Below are 26,132 nucleotides of genomic sequence, written 5' to 3'. Positions count from 1 at the left end.
TCTGCTCCCCACCCCGGCCCCTCGTGGCTCGTTCCCGACCCTGCCAAAGCGGCCGGATTTCACGGCGGAGGGCGCTGATCGTGTCTGAAGTGAGGTCTTTAATGAGCGAAGCGTGCGCCCCGAGGACCCGCCGGCCGTCTCTCCCGGCGCGGCTGCTGCGGGCTCGGAGGGATCCGTGTCCTAGTCGCGCGCCGCGCGCTCCTCGAAACGTACACCGCGACCCAGTTCTTTCACCGCTGAGAAAAAAAAGCGACTGAGGAAGAGGGATGAAAATGTCTGCTTTGGCCAAAGACAGAGCACATAAACCCTTTATCTGTTCCTCATCTGCAGGCTGCTTTCAGGTGTGTGTGTGTGTGTGTGTGACTGTGTTTGCATGTGTATGTGTGTGCATGTGTGTGTGAGTGTGTGTGTGTGTGTGTGATACTGTACATAGAGTAGCTTAGCAGATGGCAAAATGATGCAGATTACACTGAATGGGCTGCACAGCCCGTGCTTGTGATTAAACGTTTGGTTAAAGTTGGTAAAGGCCCTTGTGTGTTGTAATACGGTACAGATCGAATCCGGACTGTGCCGGTACTGGCTGTGAATAGGAGACCCATTGGATGCCATGTGATTAGGAAGCACTCCAGTCAGCAGTGTAACCCAACTCCTCAGTGAGAGTGTTGTTCGATAAGATGCTTGTGAGCTGCCTGTGACATCATCTGCATAGTCACACAGTCCTCTAATGCAGTAACTGTAGTTAATTAGCTAGCAGCTTGCAGTAAATTGTGACTGTGTCATCCAAAATGAGAGAGGAAATGTGACAATTAAAAAAAAATTATTCCATGTCCTAATTCTGTTTGAAGTGAAGCTGTTGCAGTGATATGTGATATTGTACTCATGGCATGTTACTTTCTTCAGTTTTCCAACATTATCAAGTGGGGTAACAACCAAGACTATGTTACATAATCTGTAAAGTGTACTGTTATGTCTGATAGAGAGCCTGAGCATTCAAACTGTAATGCTATATCTAATGATGTTTTATGGCATATCTTGGAGAAATACTTGATCATCTCTCTAGAAAATACAATACAATACAATTCAATACAATGCAATGCAATGCAATGCAATACAGTATAATACAATACAAGTGTATTCATTCTGAAGGGGGCAATTTCTTACAGGGGTACACAGTGGCATTTCTACACATGGTATTAATTGTGATTTATTGTTTGTGATATATTGTCTTGTAATTTGCACTTTTTGTTGTGTCTTGTGATTATTTATCTTGCTGAATTTGCTGCTGTCTTGGAATAGACTTGTTTTGTAAAACTGGTGATTTGGTGCCATCGGCCTGCACAAAAAATTTAAATCAAAGAGAAATAAGCATCTCCATGAGGGGATGAACATAAGAAATTACAAAAGCTGTGCAGGAATAGCTTTAGGAGCAGCAGCAGAAATAGCTTAATGAGCAGCAGCAGGAATAGCTTTAGGAGCAGCACCAGAGCAGCAGAAATAGCTTTAGGAGCAGCAGCTGGAATAGTCTTAGGAGCAGCAGGAATACCTTTAGGAGCTGCAGCAGGAATAGCTTTACAAGCAGCAGCAGAAGCAGGAATATCTTTAGGAGCAGCAGCATGAATAGCTTTACGAACAGCAGCAGGAATAGGTACAGGAGCAGCAGAAGGAACAGCCTTAGAAGCAGCATCAGGAATAACTTTAGGAACAGCTGCAGGAATAGTGTTAGGAGCAGCAGCAGGAATAGGTACAGGAGCAGCAGCAGGAATAGCTTTAGGAGCAGCAGCGGGGATAGGTACAGGAGCAGAAGCAGGAATAGCTTTAGGAGCAGCAGCGGGGATAGCTTTAGGAGCAGCAGCAGGAATAGCTTTAGGAGCAGCAGCGGGGATAGCTTTAGGAGCAGCAGCAGGAATAGCTTTAGGAGCAGCAGCGGGAATAAGTACAGGAGCAGCAGCAGGAATAGCTTTAGGAGCAGCAGCGGGGATAGCTTTAGGAGCAGCAGCAGGAATAGCTTTAGGAGCAGCAGCAGGAATAGCTTTAGGAGCAGCAGTGGGAGCAGCTTTAGGATCAGCAGCGGTAATAGCTTTAGGAGAAGCAGCGGGAATAGCTTTAGGAGCAGCAGCGGGAATAAGTACAGGAGCAGCAGCGGGAATAGCTTTAGGAGCAGCAGCGGGAGTAGCTTCAGGAGCAGCAGTGGGAATAACTTTAGGAGCAGCAGCGGGAATAAGTACAGGAGCAGCAGCGGGAGAAGCTTTAGGAGCAGCAGCAGGAGAAGCTTTAGGAGCAGCAGCGGGAGAAGCTTTAGGAGCAGCAGCAGGGACAGCAGAGTTAACGGTGCAGAGCCCAGCTCACTCACAGCTCACTCGGGGCCCTCTCGGGTTCCCCCGCCTCCGGCGCTTTAGCCTGAGAGATCCCTTCTGTTTTTATCTGTAATCGCCCTGCTCGCTGAAGCTCAAACGGGGCCTCCTGCCAGAGCGCTATCCTCACCGGCCGAACCGCGGAAATTAACGGGCGCGTAGCGGACCGCGGCCCGCCGTCCGCCAAGTAAAACAGGCGGGGGGGGGGGGGGGGAACGAAACCCCAGACGACTTTGTATTAGCAAGCGTTAATGAAGCTCAAATCCCCATCCTTGCGCAGTCACGAGGCGCTCCGCGCTTGTTCTTCGTTAATTAGGTCAGAGGGGTTCAAAACAACCTTTGTTAACCAGCTAATCGCTGCGCGCGAGACCACACTTTTGGGCTCCCCTTTGGCACGCGTCTGTTTCTACAGCTTTCCCCGCCGAAGAAAGCGAATACAGATGATAAGACTCCACAGACTTCTACAAAGAAGTAAGGGGGAAAAAAATGACGTGTCTTGGGGCTATACTGTGTCCTGGTAAAGCACTTTGTTCTTTGTAGTGAAGCAGGCAACAGTGGGCTTGACTGGTATTGAATCCTGAACATGGCGGTTCTACTGTGGCTAGTTCCTAGTGGTGTAACTGAAGGATTAGTGCTTTCTGTGCTCTCTAGTATTCATGGAGGGCAGTTCAACATTATTCAAGGCTGGGAATACATTTGACCATTGGACAATTGCAAGAAAATAAAACCTCTGGCTAAAACGAAATTGTTAAATCTGAAGTGGAGTGTTAGAACTTTAGATTCAGCAGTTCAGAGACCGATGTGTCTGTGACACAGCCGGACATCTTGCCAATTTTGTTTTCTTTTTTTTTTTTAGGGTCTTCCTAACAGTACTGAAGTTGGAGGTGGAGGTTCTGTATATAATAAAAAGGGTTACAGGCTCGTCATCTCGTCCCTGAACCACAGAGCCATGACCTACTAGCATTCTGTAAGGGTCTGCGGACACTGCCTTTCTGACACCTCCGGAAAAGGCCATCAGAACGTGCTAAGAGAGGCGAGAACAGAACCGAGTTAAAAAGCTTTGAGAGCACTGCTGCCAAAAAAAAAAAGCCGTTTATGGAGAAAGTGAGGGCTGTACTCTCCGTCTTTGGGAATAATGAGAGCTGGTAGCATAGGTGAAAATGGTAAAAAAAGGGCTCTCTGGTCTATTACAGAGACATCGTGCTCTTTGAAGAAACGGAGAACAGGAGGTTTGAAATCCCATTAAGAGACTAACCAAACTTGAGGCCTGTAGTGTACTGGTTTGAGCAGTGAAAGCTGTTTAAACCGAAATCTCCGTTTCTGAGCGTTTTTGGGTTTCGTTATGTGGGACACGACGTCTGTTGTACCCCTGAGTGAGGAAATGACCAGGCCCGGTTAAATTTTCAGAATCATTAAAACTGTAGGCACAAGCACATATGCATGAGCGTATCTGCCTGGTTAATAAATAATCAGATTGCTGAAGCACAGCGCCGAGCCGAGGAAACTGTTCCAAATTTATATATATCTAGGCTTTGGGATTCAAGGGGAAACGCTGCTCCATGTACTTGTGATTTGATAATCACCGTGTGCTGGCCGAACGCATAAAAAGAAAAAGGAGAAATAAATCGGAACGGAAGAGTTTAAGCAGGGGCACGTGCTGTGCCTTGCTGCCGTGTCGTGTCACGGTTAATGTCAACGGTAGTCACCGCTCGCCCTGCAGGGCAGATCACAAACCCCAGGGAAACGACCCCCCCCCCCCTCCCCCCCCCCCACCAGGGGGAACAGCATTCTTTTCGGCTGCTTGCGGTAATGAAATAACCACCGTCCTACCCGCCCCCCCCCCCGTGCCCTATGCTTCCTGTTGGCTACGGCAGCGACGGCATGCGGAGGTGTAGCGAAGGAGAGCAGGGAAAATCGGAGTGGGGGGGGGGGGGGGAGTGGGCGCGGGAGGATGCTGTAATTGAAATGTAGTCGTTCATTAGGGTGCAGGATCATTAAGTCGGATAAATAAATGAACCACGGGCGCTCCGGTCTTTCGCGCTTGGCCACCTCTCAGAAGGTGAGGGCTGTAATTTAGGGAGTCGTTACCGCGGGGATTTTCACGGGGCCGTTTCATGGGTCCCCCCCCCCCCACCCCACCCCCCCAGGGACAGACCCCGGCGAGCCGCGTGCGTCATCGCGGTGCGCGACACTGCGCTCCTCACTGGGTTTCCTACTGCTAGTCTCCCTCGCTCCTTCTTTTCTTTCCTTCTCTTTGTAATTGGAACGTGATGGCGCTAACGCTCTCTCTCTGCTTTTTTGTAGCCATGACGCCGCTGAAGAGCTGAGGGGAGACCCCGAGGTAAGGGTGGGATCAGATGCACATCAAACTGAGCTTGACAATGCTTGACAAATACATAGCATTGTGTAACCACCTCAAACAGTGATGATTCTGAATTTGTTTGATTCTGATTCTGATTCTGAGTTTGTTGGTTCACAAGAGGGGAATGGCCTATGACTCTCTAGGGTTTAAAAAATGTGTGGGTCATAAAGTATCTTGGAACTTGGGAGTCGTGTTTTACATTGTTGTACAAATGCACTTTTTAAAAGTAACTCCAGATGATGTGTGAAATTCCTACATTTAAATGTAACAAATTGCCTCGCCTTTATGTGTTTGGCATGTATGCTGTATTAGCACAAATGATTCGTTTGATTGGCGTAGATATCAATGGGAACAAGGCATAAAGCGCCATAGTGTTTTCAACAGAAGCGCGGTGTAACAGTGACATTGTGTTTTCATCAGAAGTAGGGTGTAAAAAGCACCATTGCTTTTTAATCAGGAAGCGATGTGTAAAATTGCCATAGCGATTTCATCAGTAAGTGGTGTGTAAATGCACCATTGTGGTTTCTTCTGAAAGTGATGTGTAAATGGCGTCATAGAGGTTTCTTTATGGAGAGATGTGTAAAGGGACCATAGAGGTTTCTTTTGAATGTGATGTGTAAAGGTGCCATGGAGGTTTCTTCAGGAGGAGATATGTAAAGGCGCCATAGAGGTTTCTTTTCAGGAAGTGATGTGTAAAGGTGGCATAGAGGTTTCTTCAGGAAGTGATGTGTAAAGGTGCCATAGAGGTTTCTTCAGGAAGTGATGTGTAAAGGCGCCATAGAGGTTTCTTTTCAGGAAGTGATATGCAAAGGTGCTATGGAGGTTTCTTCAGGAAGAGATATGTAAAGGCACCATAGAGGTTTCTTCAGGAAGAGATGTGTAAATGCACCATAGAGGTTTCTTCAGGAAGTGATGTGTAAGGGGGCCATAGATATTTATTCAGGAAGTGATGTGTAAAGGCGCCATAGGGGTTTCTTCAGGAAGTGATGCGTAAAGGCGCCATAGATGTTTCTTCAGGACGTGATGTATAAAGGAACCATAGCGGTTTCTTCAGAAAGTGGTGTATAAATGCACCCTAGCGGTTTATTCAGGAAGAAGTCTGTAAAGGCGTCATAGAGGTTTCTTCAACAACCAATTTGTTAAGGATTCATCGCCTTTTAATCAACAAGCTGTGTGTAACAGCTTCATCACTTTTTAATCAGGAAGCACTGTGTAAAATCCACTGGCTCCTGCCTTTGGCCTCAAACAGCAGCTTGTAGAATGACATGGGAGCATTAGTTTCATTAGGACAATCAAGGGGCTTTAGAAGTCTTGACATTTTAATTTTAAAAATCATGGGGTTGTACGTTGCCATGACAAATTAATTTTCCTGCCTGTCTTGAAATATCCTTTTGAACCACCTCTGCCCACCCCAACCAGGTCACTCCAAATAACTTTGATCATTTTGAACTGGCAGGACCAGGTATTGGAAAGGTACATCTGAGTTTAAACACGAATAAAGAGAAGGAAAAAAATACAAAAGGCATTGGCTGTGAAGCTCTGCTGAGATAGACTTGCAGTTCATCAAAAGCCTTTAGATCTGCCCTGAAAGAATGCACCAACATTTCGGAAAATTTAGAGTGTGGCTTAAAACTTTGGTTTAATCGAAATCGCACTTTAAAAAGAAACTTTCTGAAAGCGTGTTTCATGGTAACTAATTTTGGAGATCACCTGAGGTATGAGCTTTCCAGTCCCTACTGCAACATGTGTGGGGTACATGTCAATGATCTGCCTGGCCTCTCTTCCTGACCTCTCAGCCTGGTTTCCCAGTTTTCAGAAGCCCAGGGTTCTTCCACAACCGTACAGATGCAGTGATCTTGTCTCGATCTCAGATGGCAACCTGTTGCTCTGTTCACTGCCTGATCAGATTCATTCAGAAATGTAGGATAACTGCTTTGGCATATTCTGGAAGGGACACACAGAGAAAACAGGATAGTGATCAACCTCTCACTCAAGGTACTGAGTGAGTCTGAAGCTGCCTTATTGCAAAAGGGGCTCTCTCGTGTTGCATCAAATTATGTCGGTGAGTTTACTCTTGAAACGGAGCTGTTTAGTAGATTTATAGATTTGTACATGTGTTCTCAGGTAGAACATTTGCCTTCATACATAAAGGATACCACTGACTTTTTGAATCATGTTAATCAGGTGAACAGTTTTACATGAAGGTGACATTCATGGTGAGACTGGTGTGTCTAATCTGTATACCAATATTCTACATAATACTACCTTTCACAGAGCACAAGAGAAATACCCAGTGATTACTTGATTGAACTTGCGAGCTTGTGCTATACAGGAATTACTTTTCATTTCTGTTCTGTTTTATATACAAAAACAAGGGACAGCAATGGTTGGTAATATGGACCCTTCTTATGCAAATTTATTCATGGGTAGATTAGAAGAGATGTCAATCCACAGAAACCCCAAGTTCAAGCAATTTATGCACATGTGGGTAAGATTCATTGATGACATTTTTGTATTTTTGACAGGGAGTGAGGTTGACCTACTTGGATGTCTTGATGATTAGAATTCTGTACATCCTGCCATTAAATTTAGTGGAAACAAAAGTAGTGAAGAGATAGATTTTTTGGATGTTAAAGTGAAAATTTCTCGGGGACAATTAACCACAAATCTATTTCACAAACCGGCAGATAGGAACAGCATTCAGAGGGCAGATAGCTTTCACCCTCCTGCACTTCAATTGAGCTGACATTACTCTCATTTTGTAAGAATTAGGAGAATAGATCTTGCTGATTGTGAAAAACAAATGACTATTAAAGTGAATCGCTTTTGTGCAAGAGGTTACTTTAAACAAGGTGTATCTCAGCAAATGAAAAATGCTTCAGACAGAAATGAGTTGTATAAAAAGCCTCAAAAACAAATAAAAGAACGACAAATTGCACGTGAAATGACATGTAATTATAGAGAAAAAGAGATCTTCAAGGTGATTAAGAGACATTGGCATATTCTGTATGAAAATGAAAGATTTTGAGACTTTTACAGATAAACCCTTCATGTCATATAAAAGACAAAAATTTGGGTGATACACTTTCTTTTTCTAAAGTTGAAAGAAAAATCTACTTACTGTAGTTAACTGACAAGAGAAGGGTTGAACTTGGGGAAGTCACTGAATAAATGATAAATCTGAACTTGTTGTCGGTAAAATTTAAGTTGATTTGACTAACTTGATTTTTATTATTAATAACCCATGATTAAATTCTAGAGCGAAACTTTTGAGACATCATTACCATGTATCATGTGAAATTTTCAAAAGTTCACAGAGCAAATGTCTGACAAGTTCACCTTGAAGAGTCCTGACTTTGTTGATGCTAATTATTTAACTAATGTCTCAATGAGATTATGGTTTGATGTTTGGAAGATGACGAACAGCAAATTGTATTGATCAACTGAGTTGGTCAAGAAAATTTGTATGATCCTGAAAATATTTTGTCTTTTTCTCTTTCTGAAACAAGGGCTGACATTTGTTTATGATTGTCTTTCTAGAGAAATGCATCAATGGAAATCATGCACATCCAAGTTGTTATCTACTTAAGTTTAAAAATACTCAACGATGTTACTCAATGATCCATGAATTTGTTCAGGTGTTCACAACTTAATTGGCAATTAAGAACTGCAGCAGTGTCTGCCAGTCTGACTACTCTTCAAAACATTGAGCGTGTCGCTCTTAATCTTATAAAGCCTGAGAAAGGCCAAATGACAGAGATGTTGCTGCTACTTTATTTTCAGAAATTGTGTAAATGTATTATTTTTTGCACAATATCTTTCCGAATAAAGTTGGCATACATCAGGTACTGTTTTCCAAGGAAGTGTGCGCCATCACAAATGTGAGAATGCAGCAGTGAACCTGAACATTAATTGTAAACATTCAGTTTAAGATTCAGAGCCGCCGCTCAACCAGCATGCTACTCAACATTCACTGGGAGAAAGAGAACCTCCAGGGTCAAGCGTGAGGGAGTGGGCTAGAGGTCAGAGGTCAGAGGTTGTCTTCTGGTCCATTCTCTTCCTGTCCTGATTGGATCGGAGGGGGCTGAACGCATAACATTTCACTGCCTGGAAAAGCCCTGACTTGTCTCGTCTTTACTTTTCCTGAGGAGAAACTTTGAATATTTGAAGTGTCTTGCTCTGTCACTCAGTCATCGTAGGGGATCAAAGAAAGCTTTTGTGTCAACTGACAAATCTAGAAGCTATCCCCCTAGACCGTCTCCCTTCCCCTTAAGCAGTGTACAGACAGTGTGTCATAAACCTGTGCTTTGTTGCATTGTCGGGTTGTGCCGTCTTTTAATTGACTTCGCCAGAGGCGCAAGGCAAGGGGAAGGACTATCATCTGGAGAGTGGTTACAGTAAAAGATCAGCATATTAACATCACATGGAGAAAAGGTTGTTGTTTTTTTTCTCCGCTGGGTAATATTATATAGTTTTACATTGTTTTATATATCAAGAGTCTTTAAAAAATCGAACTACAATTTTTACAAGTTGAACATCTGGTGACTGAGCTTTCGTCTGGAGTGCATGTACAGACAGCAATAGAAGATTGGTGCCGATCAGCGAAATAAGAATATCGTATGGAAAATTCAGTTATGTGGAGAAAACACTGTTTTAGGTGTGCGGCCGGGGAGCTGTAGCCTGTCGGCACACATTCTCAGGTCTTGTCTAACATACACTACATGGCCATAATCATGTGGACACCTGACTTCCATCATCTCACCCTAAATTATGGGCATTAATATGGAGTCGGTTCACCATTTTCTGCTATAACAATCTCCACTCTTCTGGGATGGCTTTATACTAGATTTTGGAGCATTGCTGCTGGGATTTGCTTCCATTCAGCCAGAAGAGCATTAGCGAGGTCGGGCAGTGATTGGGCGATTAGGCCTGGCTCGCAGTTGGCTTTCCAATTAATCCCAAAGGTGTTAGATGGAGTTGAGGTCAGGGCTCTGTGCTCTGGGCCATTCAAGTTCTTCCACGTCGTTTTTGACAAAACTATTTCTATATGGACTTCACGGTGTGCCCGGGGGCATTGTCTTGCTGAAACGAACTGGCCTCCCCCAAACTGTTTGGGCAGCACAGAATTGCCATTGTATACTATAGCATTAAGATTTGTCTTCTGTGGAACTAAAAGGCCTAGCCTATTGAACCATGAAAAACAGCCCCAGACCAATGGGTGTCCAGATACCTTTTGGTCATATCATGTATTTGCCAGAGATACAACCTCAGAGTTACTGTATGGAATGACCAATCAACTGAGTAGTGTGAGTACCTGGAAGTAGTGTTGTCAATTCTGCCTTTTCAAGTTGCTCATTATGCATTGCATGGATTTTCTTTGTCATTATCACTGATGCAAAAAGTATGAATTAAATGGAAATGTAATAAAACAACTAACATAGCAAACATAACAAACAAACATAACATAATAGAACAATGGTACATTCTTGGGTTCAATAAAACATGAATTTGGAATACACTTTCAAAGTTATATGCATTTGAGAGTTCTGAAGCACCCTAATAGCCGAAGCATTCATATCTGTGAGCTTCCACTCTACTTGTTCAGTTCATTTCCATCACACATTGAGTATGGGCAAGCGGTTTGTAATACCAATAAAAAATTTTAAGAAAGGGGAATATATGAAAAGACAAAGCTGGTAACACGACTAAAGAAATAGCCGCTTTGCTATCCCGCTGTATAAACCTAACATTTTTTGGATTGAAAGCCTAATAAATGTAATACAGCAGTGTTGTTTGTTCAATTTGCAGTTTTCAAATTGCTGGAGGTGAAATACAACTCTGCAAAGTAAACTGTTTGAATCCTTGAGTACCTTTAGATTTGCATGTCTATGATGTCCCAGAGACTAATCTTGGCAAATATTTCAGCTGGCAGACTGTGGAGACTGGCAGAGGGAAATGTGAAGTGCAGAAGTGTCAGAGAGCTTATGTTTCAGCGAGCTGGGAATACATCAGTCCATTTAAAGGACACAGACAAAACGGCAGAAGGCTTATATTGCAGATATCAATAATCGGGCATCTGGCCTACTAACATAATGCCTACATGCATTGCAGGATTGTGTTATGGCGCATAATCGTGAGTACAGATACCACTAATGTCTGTGCTGTGAGGAATACGTTCAAGATAACATGGGGCGGTATTCAAATTAAGAGAGACTGAAAATGCAGAAGCACTTAGATGGATGTACTGCTATATACTTAGAGTATACAGATGTGGCTACAAGGCCGTTCATCATTTTGATGTCCTGACCTTGAGTTAGATTGCAAACGTTGTGATCTGAGTCTTCTGCTGAATCATGGCGGAACCGAGTTTTGTATATTTGTATCAATTAATGACCGCATGCAGCGTGAGGCACATTATATTTCATAGCAGCGATATTTCAGTTCCGCGGCTCCGCGAGTTGTTTTTACCGGCCTCTGTTTAATATAGGCTTCGCATTTCCATATTTGCGCTCTTTATAATTTTCAACTACCTCTGACCTTTATACAGAAAGAAATTATTTCATTTCAACATAAGTAAATTCAAAATCATATAAATGTTCAAATGATTATTTAAAAGGTCATTTGTTTCCTTTCTTTTCATGATACTGGGGTCTGGCAGTGAATGTTCTGTGATCCAACCTATCATTCATGAATCATGAATCGTGAATCACCATTTTGAGGTGATGCCACAGATGACAAGCTTTATTGAAAAAGACAATTGGTGCAGTGCAGTAGGGGGCTTTTTTTTCTCCTTATACTCGTTTTGATAACCATTGCAGCTTTTAAGTGTGCCCCAGAATGCACTGCACCTCATGGGGCAGAAACGGCGGAGATAAGAAAATCGGGGTCACACGGCATCTCAACCATGAGATGCCATTAAGCCCGAGATGAAATTTCCAGAAGTCTGGTGCCCCAGTGGCTCTTGACCCTTTCCAGGAGATTAGTCAGAACACGAAGAACAGAGCTGTAAAGACAACGTCACAAAAACGAAATGTTCCACAAAGATGTAATTACAGTTATAATTACAATTCTAGGAATTTTCATCTCCTAGATCAGTGAGGACTTGCTCTTTAAGATCAGCAACCAGTTCAGACTCAAGAAAGCAGGCGAGGTGGGGAAACTGTAACCAAGTGCTATAATTGATGAAATCAGCAACAGCCGAAACCAGCACGCCCTTACTGCTGGGCACTTTCTCAAAGTTACGGTGCTTAAACACAAGATGCAGTACTCCATGAACAGGGAGAAAATTGGATTTTTTTTTTTTTTTTTTTGTGGCTTCTGTTTGTTTCTGGAGTATGTTTTCTCAGATTCAGAGCTATCATAGGGAGGTTATCGTGCTGCAATTTATGAGGAATGTGAATACGAATTGTGCATCCGTATCTGTAACCGATCAAATTCGCCAATTCGTTTAATTATAAAGAATACGTAACAAATTGCATCTTTCGGTTTCTTCCCATCTTATTGATTGAATAGCCTGGAACTAAACCATTTGCTGTTTTCAAGTCGCTCTACGCCAGCCTGACCTCATACAAGTCTCATCAAAACTGTAAACAAATAAAATACCCGGAGAAACGAATAAAGGAAATATTTAACAATAGCTAACTACAATCGGAGCAGTGGTCTGTGTAGGAGGGATCTGAAATTTAGCTTCTAGGTTCATTTATTTTCCACTGGGAGAGAGTAGATATTAATAATGCTCAGCTGACAGACCCTCTAGGTACAATTAGTGGCAGATAATGGTTCTCTTCTTGAAAAGAGCCCTCAAATATTTATTTAATCGTGGTCCTCCCGCTCATGGCAAAACTTTTCACTCTGTGCACTCAAAATATTGTTCTCCCTTTCTCATCCCGGATAATGTGAATCACCTATTTTGGCTTGTTTGCAAAAGGAACAATGGCAGTTGGCCAGCAGAAATCTAAGCAAGAGAAATGGAGTGGGTGGGGTTGGGGGGGGGCAAAGGGGACAGGGAGGGAGAAGCTTGTCAAAACCACTTTGTTATTTTAAATGAAAACCTTTTGCTTGGGAAATCTGCGACAGAAGCGCCTGTCTTTTCTGTTATTCTGACCTTTTCCAGGAGGAGATGAGGTTTCTGGCTACCCAGGAAATGGCTCTCTCTCGTGGGGTAGCAGTCTCACCGGCCTGATGTTTATGTGGACAGACAGGACGGTAACTCCCTCACCGCTGCCTGCGGGAGTTCGGTTCTCTCTGTTCCTCTCTTATCCGGATCTCTCGTATCCGATTGGCTTATTTGTTATTTATTTTCATGCGGACATCAGCCCCCTGCTCATATTCATTTCACAGAGTGGATTTGACTTTGATCGATCGTGATGATTTACATAAAGTGCATGCAGATGACATAACCAGACTGTGGTTGGAACCATAGTAGGTGGTTAAATCAAGGCTCTGTTTAGCACCAGGTTGAACCATCAGTTTATCTGATGAAGATACATGTGGTTGATAATTACAATAGAAAATAATACTAAACTTAAAGTGGCATAGTGCTATGCAGTGCTTATTATTAACCCACGCAGTGATTGACATGTAACAGCAGTGACGCCAGATGTACTGGAGGCACAGGTGTACAGACTACACTCTGCATCCTCGCTCTTTGGGAACTGATACCCTTCATGTAGACCCGGATATAGAATGCAAATTTGAAGCACTTAAATGCTTAGTAAAATTTGAACAAAACACTCATGCAAATCACTGAGAACTTTTTTTGTTTTCTGTTACTCATTTTTATAAACAAAATATATAGTCTTTCATGAAAGAGGTACTTTGATCTGACTGTTGGTTAAAAGAGACATTTCCACTACAATGGTCAGTAATCATCTGTAAATTCAGCTGTGTTTGAAGTCGTCGTGTCTCTGGCCCAGGTCTGGAACACAGCAGTGCCCTGGTGCCATTGGCCTTCCGAAACAGGAAGTGTTTTTCTATGGAGGACCCCACATGCGCTGTTCTTGACTTTTCTTTTCTTGTCTTGTATGCTTCATAGGAAGCAACTGCCCCTGGGCTCAATTACCCTGTGCTGGATTACTCATAGTGCAGATGAGCGCGTTCACTGCGCTCCACCTCCCCCCAGGCTCTCGCAGCGCTCGCTGCGTCTCAGCTCGGCCGTGACTTACCCAGGGCTGTTTGCTGCAGCGCAAGTTCTGACATGAGCTCGCAGTCCACGCGACAGCCAGCGTGTGGGCGGAAGCTTCCGGCGAAACGTGACCCCGCGAACGCCGCTTAGTATTCGGGTCCCGGTCTACGAGTGTCCCCCGTCCCAAATGACCCCTGTGTCCCGAATGCCCTCAATCACATGGACGGGGACCCGATCTTCCCACAGATTACTTTCCAATTACTTTCCATCCTGAGTGGAATGCGCGGTCGACTGTCTTATCTCCCGCTTGATATCTGAATCTCCCGACAGGCGTCGACGCTGTAAGTGATGGCAGATGCAGGATTTGAAGCACAAACAACATGATTTAAACGGTGTATCTTTCTGTGTTTACCCCGCTCTGCAAATAAGAAGCTGCATAATTTTTCGACTGTAAATCTAAAGCAGCGTTAATTCATTCCGCATTGCGAGGTATTTTCCACCTAGGGCATTAATCAAAGAACTGAACATCAATGAGTTTATGTAAACACTGTGGATTTGGCTGCTCCCAACTGGGAATATGTACAAAATTCCAGTAAGACGCGTTATAAGATTCTTTAATGTGTGCCGTTTAGAAGTGTGCCTGCCTCTTCCGTAGTTCCTCGTAAGAAAGTACACTGTCAAAATGAAAGGAAGCAGAGATGGATGTTTGTACTTTGACAAACTGAGCCAAGAGATAAACTGCACATTGCAGAAAACAAGATTCCATAACTGATAAAATGGGACAAGGATCAGAGAACTTGTCAGAGCTTTGTAAAGAAAAAAAACAACTGAGGTTATTGCTTGCAGTTTCCTCCATTGTAATACTCTTAGCATTAGAGAAAAGAAGCATTTCCACCCCATAGGCCAGTTAGAGAGCTCATTAAAATGTACCCATAATGCAACACTGACTTCAACTCGATTTTGTGCTATACCAAGGTCAGAATACAGTATTATTATTTTTGAAATGATAAGAATAATAGCACTATCATTAGTAGTGGTAATAGTAGTAGCTAAGTATTTTAAGTGGTTTTTCACATTGCCTAAGCTTTGAGTCATTTTTCAATTGATTTCAGATCATACCCATTTTAATGAATTGGCAATCCATCTGTTAATGAGTGTGCTTGAGGGTAGTGAGTGGGAGAGGGAGGGAGGGAGGGAGGGCAGCAATGAATTTTTACGTGCGAGTGTGCACAGTGTGCCGATTGGATTCCGAGACTTCCAGTGCACCATTCATTCCAGGTTTATAGGCTGCCAAAGGTCTTGTGAAGACCTTTTTTTTCTCATTTTTTTTTTAACTTGCAGCAGCTCACATAGAAAAAAAAATTGGAAATGTCTTGCTTGGCATTCTTTCTGTGTTAAATCCATTCAATTCTCGCTTGCTGTTTACCTGTTCATTGTTTAGTATTATGTGATTAGTGGTTTTGCTGGGGTTTTTCCCTTTTCAGTTGAACATCCATTGCAGAGTACTGTTATAGTTTTAGTGATCTAGCCTAGGTACTGAGAAAACTGAGGAACTGATTTTAACCATTTTCTATTTATGTTATAACCTCTTAAATACCATTACCAATTAAACAGCTAAAACAATGTAACCAAATATCACACACTGTACAAATTACAATGGTGCAGTCATTGTCAGCTTAAAAAAAAAACGACTTTCAGACTTTCATACTTCTGAAAATCAGTCAATGTCAGTATAGGGGCTCTTCTGTGATTAATTACATACAGGTGAGAAGAGCTGTCAATCTCAAAATGTTTCTTAAACCGTTGTGACTCCCCCCAACAGGACAGGTGTAAAGTAACAGTTTTCAGTGAACTCTTTCTCTGTCTTTCTCTATGTTTTTACTTTGTACTGATGATTCAAGGACTTCTCTGTTTTGTGCTTTTTTATATTTTCTTTTCTCCTCCACACAAACACTGCTGGATTTCTTTTCAGTTGTTTGAGTGTGGATGCCATCGAAATGAACCGTGCACTCTGGCCTCAAATTCATTTTAAGAGTGCCAGGCAGCAAAAATGCCTTCCTCTGTGCCTAGTGGAAACGCCTGCAAGAACTTTAGCAATCGCTCAGTGAATAAGAACAATGGAAATCCTCGGGATATCCTTAGTTCAGCAAATTACTAGTGAAGTCATCTGCCTGCCAGAAAAGGGCCTTGGGGTATCCGTGTTCATCGCGCACCTTTAACTTCTCGACAAGATTAAAGGAATAGATGCACTCAACGAAAACTTGAAACTGCTGTCACTTCTGTGCACCTTCACGCAGCGTTCGGAAAAATGAACACCGTCGAGGGGAAGAAACTAATCGGACCCCATCCCGGGAGCCAATTTCGGATGAAAACAGCCACTCTGGAACGTGACCCGCGCTGAACCGCTCTTTTTTTTATTTTCATATTTTACTGTTTTATTCGCGGCGCCTCTTTCACCCCACCGCCAATGAGTCGCTCCTCCACCTTTGGGGGTCTCTCCCCGGACGCAGAGCGCGAGAGCAGAGGATGGAGACGAGCGCTCTTTCCCCGCCCGCTCCGTCCTTCCTGCGGAGGATGGAGACGAACGCTCTTTCCCCGCCCGCTCCGTCCTTCCTGCGGAGCGTCCGCCGCAATTAACACCGCGGGGCCGCCGGAGGAAGTGGCGGAAACCGCGCGAAACGAAGAAAGGGAATTACCCACGAGGCCTCTCTCCGCGCGTCACGCCTGGGTCAGGTCGGGAAACCGCGACAGTGATCACGCAGACACCCGAGGCGCCCCAGCTTTTGTTTGCCGTTTTGTTTGCCACACGGTAATTGGGAGATGGGGGTCCTGTTTTAAGCCTTTTCTTCATGCGTTATGTCAGGTTTTTATTTATTTTTACACATCGCAGTTTATGGGAACGGCGATGGTTCGCCTGCTTCATTGCGCGCGGGCATCGAACGCGTCGGCGCTGAGAAAGAGCGCACGTCTTCGTTTGATGCGAAACGCGTTTATGCAAAGAGAGATGAGCAGCGCGGGCCTTGTCAGCGCGTGCGGCACAAATCGTTCCGGCGACAGTATATGGTAACCAGATAAGCGGTGCGTCCAGGCGGCTTTGCGTTATCTGCTAGGTTACGTTGCTTCGAAGTCCCGTCCGTCAAACCTGTTGTTTCTCGTTTCGTCGTTGAGAAATGCACGGTTGCGTCGTGTGGCACTTTTGTCTTTTGTTTACTGCAGACCGCAACGTTTATACGTATGTAGGACTATCTATGAAAGGGCTGTAATTCCTACGTGGATCGCCCAAAAATGGATGCAAAGACCCTCAAATTAGGGCTGACAGTCTTCACTGTATCCTCATTCATTGTTTTATTTCAAATCGAATGTGCTGGTGTGCAGTGCTAAAACAATAAAAATGATGTCACTGTCCAAATATTTACAGTATAGACTGCACTGTACATACACTCAGTGGCCATTTTATTAGGTACACCTGCTTGTTAAGAGTAATAGCCTGCTCCTCCAAACAGCGAAGCATGTAACTGCAACTCTTTACGTAAAGCATGCATACATGGTGAGGAGGTTTAGTCATTTTTTTGACTTCCCTCCTGGGATTTTCATGCCCCACAGTCTCTAGAGTATAGAGAGACTGGTGCATTGAATAAAAGCATTGAGTCAGTGGCGGTTCTGTGGGCGAAAGCACCTTGTTAGTGAGAGAGGTCAGAGGAGAATGGGAAGACTCATTCAGGCTAACAGAAAGGCCACAAATGCTCAACTAACAGCTGTTTGCTACAGTGGTGTGCAGAAGGGCATCTCCGAATGCACAACGCGTCTAACCTTGAAGCGGATGGGCTACAGCGGCTGAAGAAGACATTGGGTTCCACTCGATGGCGAGGCTATAGCGGGCATGTGATCACCAAAACTGGACAACTGAAGATTGAAAAAATGTTGCCTGGTCTGACTAATCTGGATTTTGTCCAAATTTGGCTTAAACAGTAGAACCCATAGATCTATCCTGCCTTGTGTGAACAGTGCAGGCTGGTGGCGGTGCTGAAATGATGTGGGGAATGTTTTTTGGCACACATTAGGCCCCTTAATACCAATTGAGCATCATTCATATGCCACAGCATACCTAAGCATTGTTGCTGACCATGTGCATCCCTTTATGACTAGTCAAATTGATACTTTCAGCTGGATAATACGCCATGTCACATCTGATGCTAGTTCTGGGAACATAACAGTGACTTCACTTTAGTCCGATGCCCTGCAAGCCCCCCAAATATCCATCCAATAGCACTGCATGGTGCTATTGATTTATCATGGACCAAAATCTCAAAGGAATGCTTCCTGCACCATGTTGAATCCATGTCCCAAAGAATTCAGCCTGTTCTAGAAGGAAAATGGGGTCCTACCTGGTAGGTGTACCTTATAAAGTGGCCAGAGAGAGAGAGAGAGAGAGAGAGGGAGAGAGTACCCTGCTGTATTGTGAAACATATTCACAGATATGAAAAACACATATTAATAAGATTCAAAATTCCAAAACAAATTTCCCTCCCTCACAAATGAACAAAAGCTGTGAGTCCTATTGGGACAAGGACCGACAGCCTCACTTGCAGCTAAATTTGTTTTTGCCTGTCACAGCCTGAGGGACAGTGAGTAAACATCGAACAAACAAAAATAATTGTTTGTAATAATTATAATAATTTTATTGAGAATATAATTTTTTCAAAATTAATAGAGCATTGTATTATATAGTAATGTTACAGTAGAGGAATATTATTTAGTAGTTAATTGAATTGTTATGTTATGTTACTGTCACTTATGCTGTTATTGTTATTGCTTGTTTTTTATATATTACTATGGTTGATTTTTTTTTTGTCACTGCACTTTGGCAATATGCATTTTTAAATATGCCATGCCAATAAAGCATTTGAATTTGAATTTGAGAGAGAGAGAGAGAGAGAGAGAGAGTGTGTGTGTGTGTGTGTGTGTGTGCGCGTGTGTTAGTGTGTGTATGTGCTCTGTAGTCCACACGATTTTAGCAATCAAACAATTCCAATACGGTTAAAGTGCACATTCTCAGTTTTTATTTAAGGATATTTTTTTTACACTTTGGTTTCTCATGTTGAAATTACCACACTTTAGAAATTACTTTGTCACATACTCTTTGCTTGCAATGACTGCTTGAAGTCTGTGACCCATAGGAATCACCAGGTGTTGATTATCTTCCATGGTGATCCGCTGCCATGCCTGTACTGCAGCCATCTTCAGCTCCTGCTTGTTTTGGGGGCTAGTTTTCTCGTAGAGAATATGAAACGCACGTTCAATTGGATTCAGATTTGGTGAATGACTTGCTAGTACCGGGTGTGGTCTTCTGCTGCTGTAGCCCATCTGCTTCAAGGTTTGACATGTTGTGCATTCAGAGATGCTCTCCTGCATACCTCGGTTGTAACGAGTGGTTATTTGAGTTACTGTTGCCTTTCTATCAGCTCGAACCAGTCTGGTCATTCTCCTCTGACCTCTGCCATCAACAAAGCATTTTCGCCCAGAGAACTGCCGCTCACTGGATATTTTCTCTTTTTCGGACCATTCTCTGTAAACCCTAGAGATGGTTGTGCGTGAAAATCCCAGTAGATCAGCAGTTTCTGAAATACTCAAACCAGCCCGTCTGGCACCAACAACCATGCCACGTTCAAAATCACTTAAATCACCTTTCTTCCCCATTCTGATGCTTGGTTTGAACTTCAGCAGATCGCCTTGACCATGTCTACATGCCTAAATGAGTTGCTGCCACGTGATTGGCTGATTAGATATTTGCGTTAACGGGTGCAGTTTGCAGTTGAACAGGACAACCTAATAAAGTGGCCGGTGAGTGTATTTATACCAATGTGGTTAAAAGAGCTGATTGGCATTTTTTGTACATTCTACTGGAAGTATAAAGAAAGGTTATCAAATGAAATATGGCACTTCGATTTCAATGCAAATGAGGGAGTAAGAAATGTGCTATGTGGATTTACTCATTATTTTGCGCCAACTCAGCTGCTGTTTCTGTTTAAGTATACAATACCCTGTATCCCATGTAAAAGAGTGCTATTTAAACTCCCATATTCTGCATAAACGAAGCTGCCCATCAATATTAATGTTCTCCTGGTAATGTGGGACCTAATCTGTTGTCACCTGTGATGTTGCTGGGTTGCTTGAATGGAGACGGGTAGCGTGGTGTGGGTATTATCATCAAATACGATGCAAACGTGACCTCAAATCACAACGTGTGTACATTTCCAGGTTGAAATTATCGTGTGTCGGTGAGCAAAAGCCTTAAATATTGCCTGGAGTCCCATATGACAGGTCCCTGCATCTTGTTACTCACACTGCACTGCATTGTCCAGAACAAATGTCCGGAGCATACTTACAACTTTCAGGCTACCGCGAACGTGAAACTGTTTGCTTGTTTTGCTTTGTATGATGGATGACTGAACACTGTCCCCTGGAATCTGAGAAATGACAAGGAGCCAGGGCGGGTCTCTAAATGGAGTTCTGCTCTTTCACTTGTACAGAAGGCTTGGCTGATTCACACAGCTTTTCGGGAGTCACAGTGCGTGCTTTCCTCTGGCTGAGAAATGATTGAGAGCTAGAGCTGATTTAGCAGTTAGCATGCCCCTGTTTTGACCCTGTCATCCTGACGGACACATGACCTACATTTGAACTGAGTTATTTTCTCCTTTTGAAAAAAAATCTGTCGCTCGTGAATCTATGAACAATTCGGCTCTTTTTAAAATTTATTTTCTGTCAGGACCGTGTGCCATCACATCGAATTTAAGAAATTCATTGAGCAGAATTAAGATTATGCAGAAAGCTTTTGAAGGTAACAAATCCATCAGAATCCAGTACGACTTACTTTTAATACTTGTAATTTGAAATGAAATTTGAGTGACTAGATCTCTGGAGTTTCTTAATGGACCTTGAGCTAAAGTATAAAAGGAATTATGGAATTATTAAAACTTTTCTATCCATAGATAAAGGGGGATTACTGTCCCTATGCTTGTTTGCATGGGGTCACTCACTGGCCATGGACTGAAAGGTGATGGAGATAAGAACAAAAGCAATGGAATTAATAGACAATGTAAATATGCAGTGTTAATGGTAGCACTTTACTTGAACTGTGTATGACAAATCCTATATAATGCTGTCATAAGCGTGACATAACCATTGTCATAAACAGCCATGACAGCATATTAGATTTCATAAGAAGTGCCCTATCACGGTCATAATGGATATAATATATTGTACAAAACAGATTACAGAATGATCGTTGCATACTCCATGATAGCTGTAATAAGCTGTTATGGCTTATGCCATGCTTATGGTAGTGCAATGTTGGCTTTATGGCTTATAGTTCAAGTAAATTGTTACTGTATTAACATACACAAAGTTCAAGCCTGGAATACAAACATCTGCACAATTTCTGTGACTGAAGCCATTGTAATCTAAGCAAAACCAAAATAAGCCTTATTTGCTTTGGGGGTTATAATGTAGTGATAATAATATAATGCAGTGAAGATAATTCCTCTGGGAAGTTTGATAAGCAGTCATTTCTACGCGTGCATATATTTTTCTAATTGCGATATGAAATGCAGACGGAATGTTTTATTCAATTTTTTACTCGTTTAATCTGCAGTCTTGGCACATTTCAGATGCACTTGGATATCCTATTCGCAGCCATATTTATTGCACATTCTTTAGCAGAGCTGGCTTTTCTGACTGTTGTGAAATAAGTTCCCTAACAAGTTAAATGATGCAGTTAAAAGTGTTTCTTATGCTGTTGGCGCGGGCTTGGAATAGTCTGGGGACCTCGAGTTCGTGTATAAACTGCATTAAGTTACCTGTGGTAATAGAGTGAGCAAAATGGAAGGGAATTGGAACCGAGAGGCTTAATTGATGGTTTCTTAACAGTGGTCCGTGACTGCATTTTTAAAACTGCCAGGGACTGAAGTGCTCTTTGGATTGCACAGCAGCCCTTGAGAAAAAGGAAAAAGCAGCGGAGTGACTTCCTCTGCTTCGGAAGGGGCCCGGTTCTGGGCGCGCGCCGGGTAACCTGGAGTGGAGGGAGATGGCGGTTGGCATCTGTGCCCGGCCTCTCGCCTCTCGTGAAGGATTGGCAGGGACCGGGATGTGGCACCAGCGACGACGGGGGAAATTACGAGGACAGAGCCATCGCTGAGGGCATGGATGGAGACCTGATTTAAATTGTACTGTACAATAACTGAGTGGCAAAAAAAAGCTAATAAAAAAATAAGCAGAGTCAGTCAGAGAAAGTTGGGAAATCCATCTGTCCATTATCTAAACTGCTTATTCCTGGTTATGGTTGGAGGGAGGAGAGAGGGCAAAAATAAACCCTGGACAGATTGCCAATCCATTACGAGGCCCACACGCCATTCACTCACACACTCACACCTCTGGGCACTTTGGAGTCTCTAATTAGCCTACTGAACGTCTGCGGACTGTGAGAGGAGGCCAGAATATCCGGCAGGAACCCACGCAAACACAGGGAGAACAAGCAAGCTGCGCACAGAAAGGCACTCGGTCAGAATTCAATCTTAATACCTTCCTGCTGTGAGGTGTAGTGCCATCCACTGCACCACCGTACCTCCACAAAGTCAGGAAATTACTTTGCAGACCGCCATTCGAACACATTTTTAGGATAGACCAACCAGATGGTCAGCTCCTTCCTTCCATTTTTATTAACTACCGGATGTTCCAAAGGGGTGCTTCCAATCAATTGCAACTGTTGCATTTGGTAACGCCCCTTTGATGGTGTTTCAGAATATGCATCGAATTGTGATGTTCTAAGCGTCTGTGGCAGAGAAACAGAATTTTCACCGTGAAGAGCATAGCACTGAGTATTATGCGGATCTATTATTAAATCGTTGACAAGCTGTTGTTCAAGCATAATGGAGGATTACCTGGCTCAAAATAGATTCTCTTGTCTTGTTTTTTTTTTTTTTTTTCCATACCCCTCATATTTCTGGTCTGTTTCCGTTCCAGGTGTGAAAGGACAAGTGGTGAACGCCGCCGACAGTGACGAGGAGCCTCCCGGCCCGGGTTTGACTTTTCGGCTTGTCCTTCTGTCACGGTGCGCTGAACTGGGACTAATGAAGACTTTTCGTGTTGTGACCTCCCCGCTCCCTGCCCTGGACAAAAGGGCTTTACTGGACTGAGTTTGTGATTTTCAAGTTTGTGATTTCCTGTTTCTGTGTAAATAGTACTTTCCACTGTACGCTAAAGAAAAGGCTTGACTCTTCTTGTGTTGGTCATTATTTGACATTTTTCCCCACAGTTAGATGATAAAATGGAAACCAATTTCATCCCTGTTCACCCAGTACAAAAATATTAGACAGTGCAGGCTAAGGGCTGCGTGCTAACTGTGCTACCTGTATGAAAGGCTGCCGAGGGAAGCAACATTCGCTTTGTTTGTTAGCGACAGACATAGGCTTTCTTCCATCTCCAAAAGCTGAATTATTTACACTTGCATTTTGTGTGTTTATAACAAGTAAAAAATAAAAACTGAAGTATGTTAGTTCTTAGTTGTTTCAGAGGCAGCTAAATTCAGAACTGTAATCGACAATTAACCATGTATCCATCCACTGGGCACAATGAGTAGTAGTTGTGCAGCACCGCTTGAATCGTGAGTCTGGGGTTGCCAGGTTTGCATTACTATTGGCTGCAGTGGGAATGGCAGTAGGAGCACAAGTTTACAGTCGGTGACATGTATTCCTGGCAACCCCCAACTCACGCTTGTATTTCCACCACTTAGCTTAGCAGAGCTAACGTTGCTTCCGTCTGCAGCCATTCATAGTGACATTGCTCATACGTGTGTCATGTCTGGGGAACATGATAATGATTTTTTTTTTTTTTTTTACAAGGTAGTTTGAACTACATTTTTTTCGCAAGTCGCATTTCTCTTTAGGGTAGCTGAACTACTTTCAGTGTGAAGTAATTGGTAGTTTGTATGACTGCACTTTCCGTGTCGTTCCCCAACACTGGCTATGCCACTGGTGATAACATAATACACCAAAGAAGCAACCTCCACCCACACATTTTCAATTCCCCCAATCCCCTGCTCTCCTCTCCTCCCAGACTATAACCTACAGGAGATTGCAGGGTTTCACCAGCATTCTACAGCCCCAGCATTCATGCCTTTGTATTGGAAAGTATGTGAAGGACACATTCTAAACACAAAGTGAGTAGGGAAACAAAGGACCCTGGCAGGATTGTCCATCAGTGTCTACATAGGAAATGAACAGCTGTCCGTGAAAAAGCACCCTGTCCACCCTCTTGTCTGCGCTGCTATATTCTACTAGATGGGATCGGTGATTGGGAGGGATGGAGTTTGAAATTGAATGTCATTTATGCTTTAACAAAGTTCAAATTGCGCATGAGATAATCTTTTGGCTTCTCGATGCTTCGACGTCCTTACAGTCTGCAAGGAAAACCGCAGTACAGTTTTCACAGCAAGGTTGAGGTGTATTTTCAGCCACAGTTTTCTGTGTGTTTTTAATGCAGGTGCTTAATGACATGCTATAGTTATAGCATAGTTATATAAACTATAGTTATAGTTTTCTTTTTTTTGTAAAAATAGAGGTGAAGAGGTCTAGTTCACTGCCAAGTCGTGCTTGTAAGGTTCTGTTCTGGAACGTCCTTGTGCCAAAATGTCAGTGGCAAAAAATCCTCTGTGAAAAAAAGAGCAGCTGCGTATTTACATTAAAAGTAATTTGGAAACCCTTCGGCTACCTCTGATTATCCCTCTCGGTCCCAGAGCTCTCCTTTTGTGACCATGCATAAGTGAGCAGAATTGTTTTATCTCTCGCTTCCTTACCCAGAGTGTAAGCAATGTTTAAATTCATAATTCTTATGCAGACACCTCCATTTGCTTTTTATCTGCAAACTGGACACGCTACAATGTGCGATAACCATAACTAATGATAACAGCCATCCAAAAATATATATAAAGCCCCCCCCCCCCCCCCATACATTCACATCTGCTGAATATGTAAAGCATTTAAGCAGCTGTGTTTGTTTATTCGTTTAATATTTATGCTCGGGCATTCTCTTCCAACGCCCTTTGAATAATGAATAATCGTAGGGACTGGTTAACTGTGTGTTGTTGTTGGAGGGGAGAATCTGTGCGATGGCTGGCTGGCTGAGCGGCTCAGGCAGCCTACGCCAAGCGTGCGGCTCGGGGTCCTTCTTGGAGTCGTGCTGGTGTCCTCGGCTGCATTGGGTACGGGTGCGTTTCCCCACTGACATCGAATCTTCTGCTGTCCTCATACATCTGGCTCAGAAGCCTTATAGGTGACAGGGTAGTTACTGGAGAGGGGTAAGTTAAAAGGGTACCAGACAAATAGGGTGCATGCTGTGCTATATACCAGTTGAATGTGGGTCTTAAATTGGTTTTCAAAATGCCTCCAATCCTTTCCTAATCTTAGAAAAGCTGTCATTTCATGTGATTAAAGTAAAGAATCCTATTTGAAATCGGAATTTATTCTGTCCATTTCCCTGCTGCAGTGACTTGGATAAAATTTATGAATGGGGGCACAGTGGGAGAATTAGCCATTGCTGTTCTTTTGAAGAGTACCCGAGTTCTGAATGGACGCTCCTCCTGTGTCAATCAAGGATGCACGTCATGCAAACACCGAGGAAGGAGCGGCGTGGACGCACAATAGCAGAAGTCCATCTTTGGCAGCCGGCCATCGGCCGTGCAGTAAATCGTCTGAGAGGATTCTCCCTCCAATCAATTTAAAGGAGCCGCAGAGAGCCAAAATGGAGACATTACGGGCACAACCCCCCACCACCTCTCCTTCCCCGCGCGAGACGGCACCTCGAAAATGGAAAAAAATCAGTCTGCCAAGACGAGACGATCAAACGCCGAAACCTCCTTTAATTGGGAAAGCTGTCAGATGGAGTGGCGTCATTTCAGACGCGCCTCCCTCCAGGTCTGCAGGTGCCGTGATTTGCAGCAATCAGAACACCTTGTTAACCTCACAACAGATCAGTCGTCAATTTGCACCTCAGGAATTACGCGAGCGGCGCCAGCGCATCGCGCTGATGGGTTTCGCCGCGAGCAGGCTGCAATTTGCGGAACTGGGAGTCGCTAGTTCTATGACCTCAAAATGCATAGGTGGAGGTTTTTTTTACGATGTTAAAGCCAGGACAGGCTTTTTATTCTCATTGTATTCATAAGTACTCATCAGTGGGTTCTTACCTGCTTGTTTGCATACCAACTAAAAAAATTTCCCTGGGATCGATTTTGAAATAACTTTTT

General features: G+C 43.4%; 1 protein-coding gene across 1 annotated transcript in view; it reads left to right on the top strand.

The window, feature by feature from the left end:
• The window catches only part of LOC135256151 (CD276 antigen-like), a 79,040-nt gene extending 54,446 nt beyond the window's left edge, over positions 1-24,594 (top strand). The window contains exon 8 of the mRNA XM_064337995.1: positions 22,856-24,594. Coding sequence (XP_064194065.1) covers positions 22,856-23,028 — 173 coding nt within the window. The 3' untranslated portion in view covers positions 23,029-24,594. The remainder of the gene's footprint in view (positions 1-22,855) is intronic.
• The last annotated feature ends 1,538 nt before the right edge of the window (positions 24,595-26,132 follow it).

Source organism: Anguilla rostrata, chromosome 5, assembly GCF_018555375.3.
Source record: "Anguilla rostrata isolate EN2019 chromosome 5, ASM1855537v3, whole genome shotgun sequence".
Taxonomy (NCBI): domain Eukaryota; kingdom Metazoa; phylum Chordata; class Actinopteri; order Anguilliformes; family Anguillidae; genus Anguilla; species Anguilla rostrata.
The sequence above is the reverse complement of the archived record's forward strand: the minus strand, read 5'-3'. Positions and strand labels throughout refer to the sequence as shown.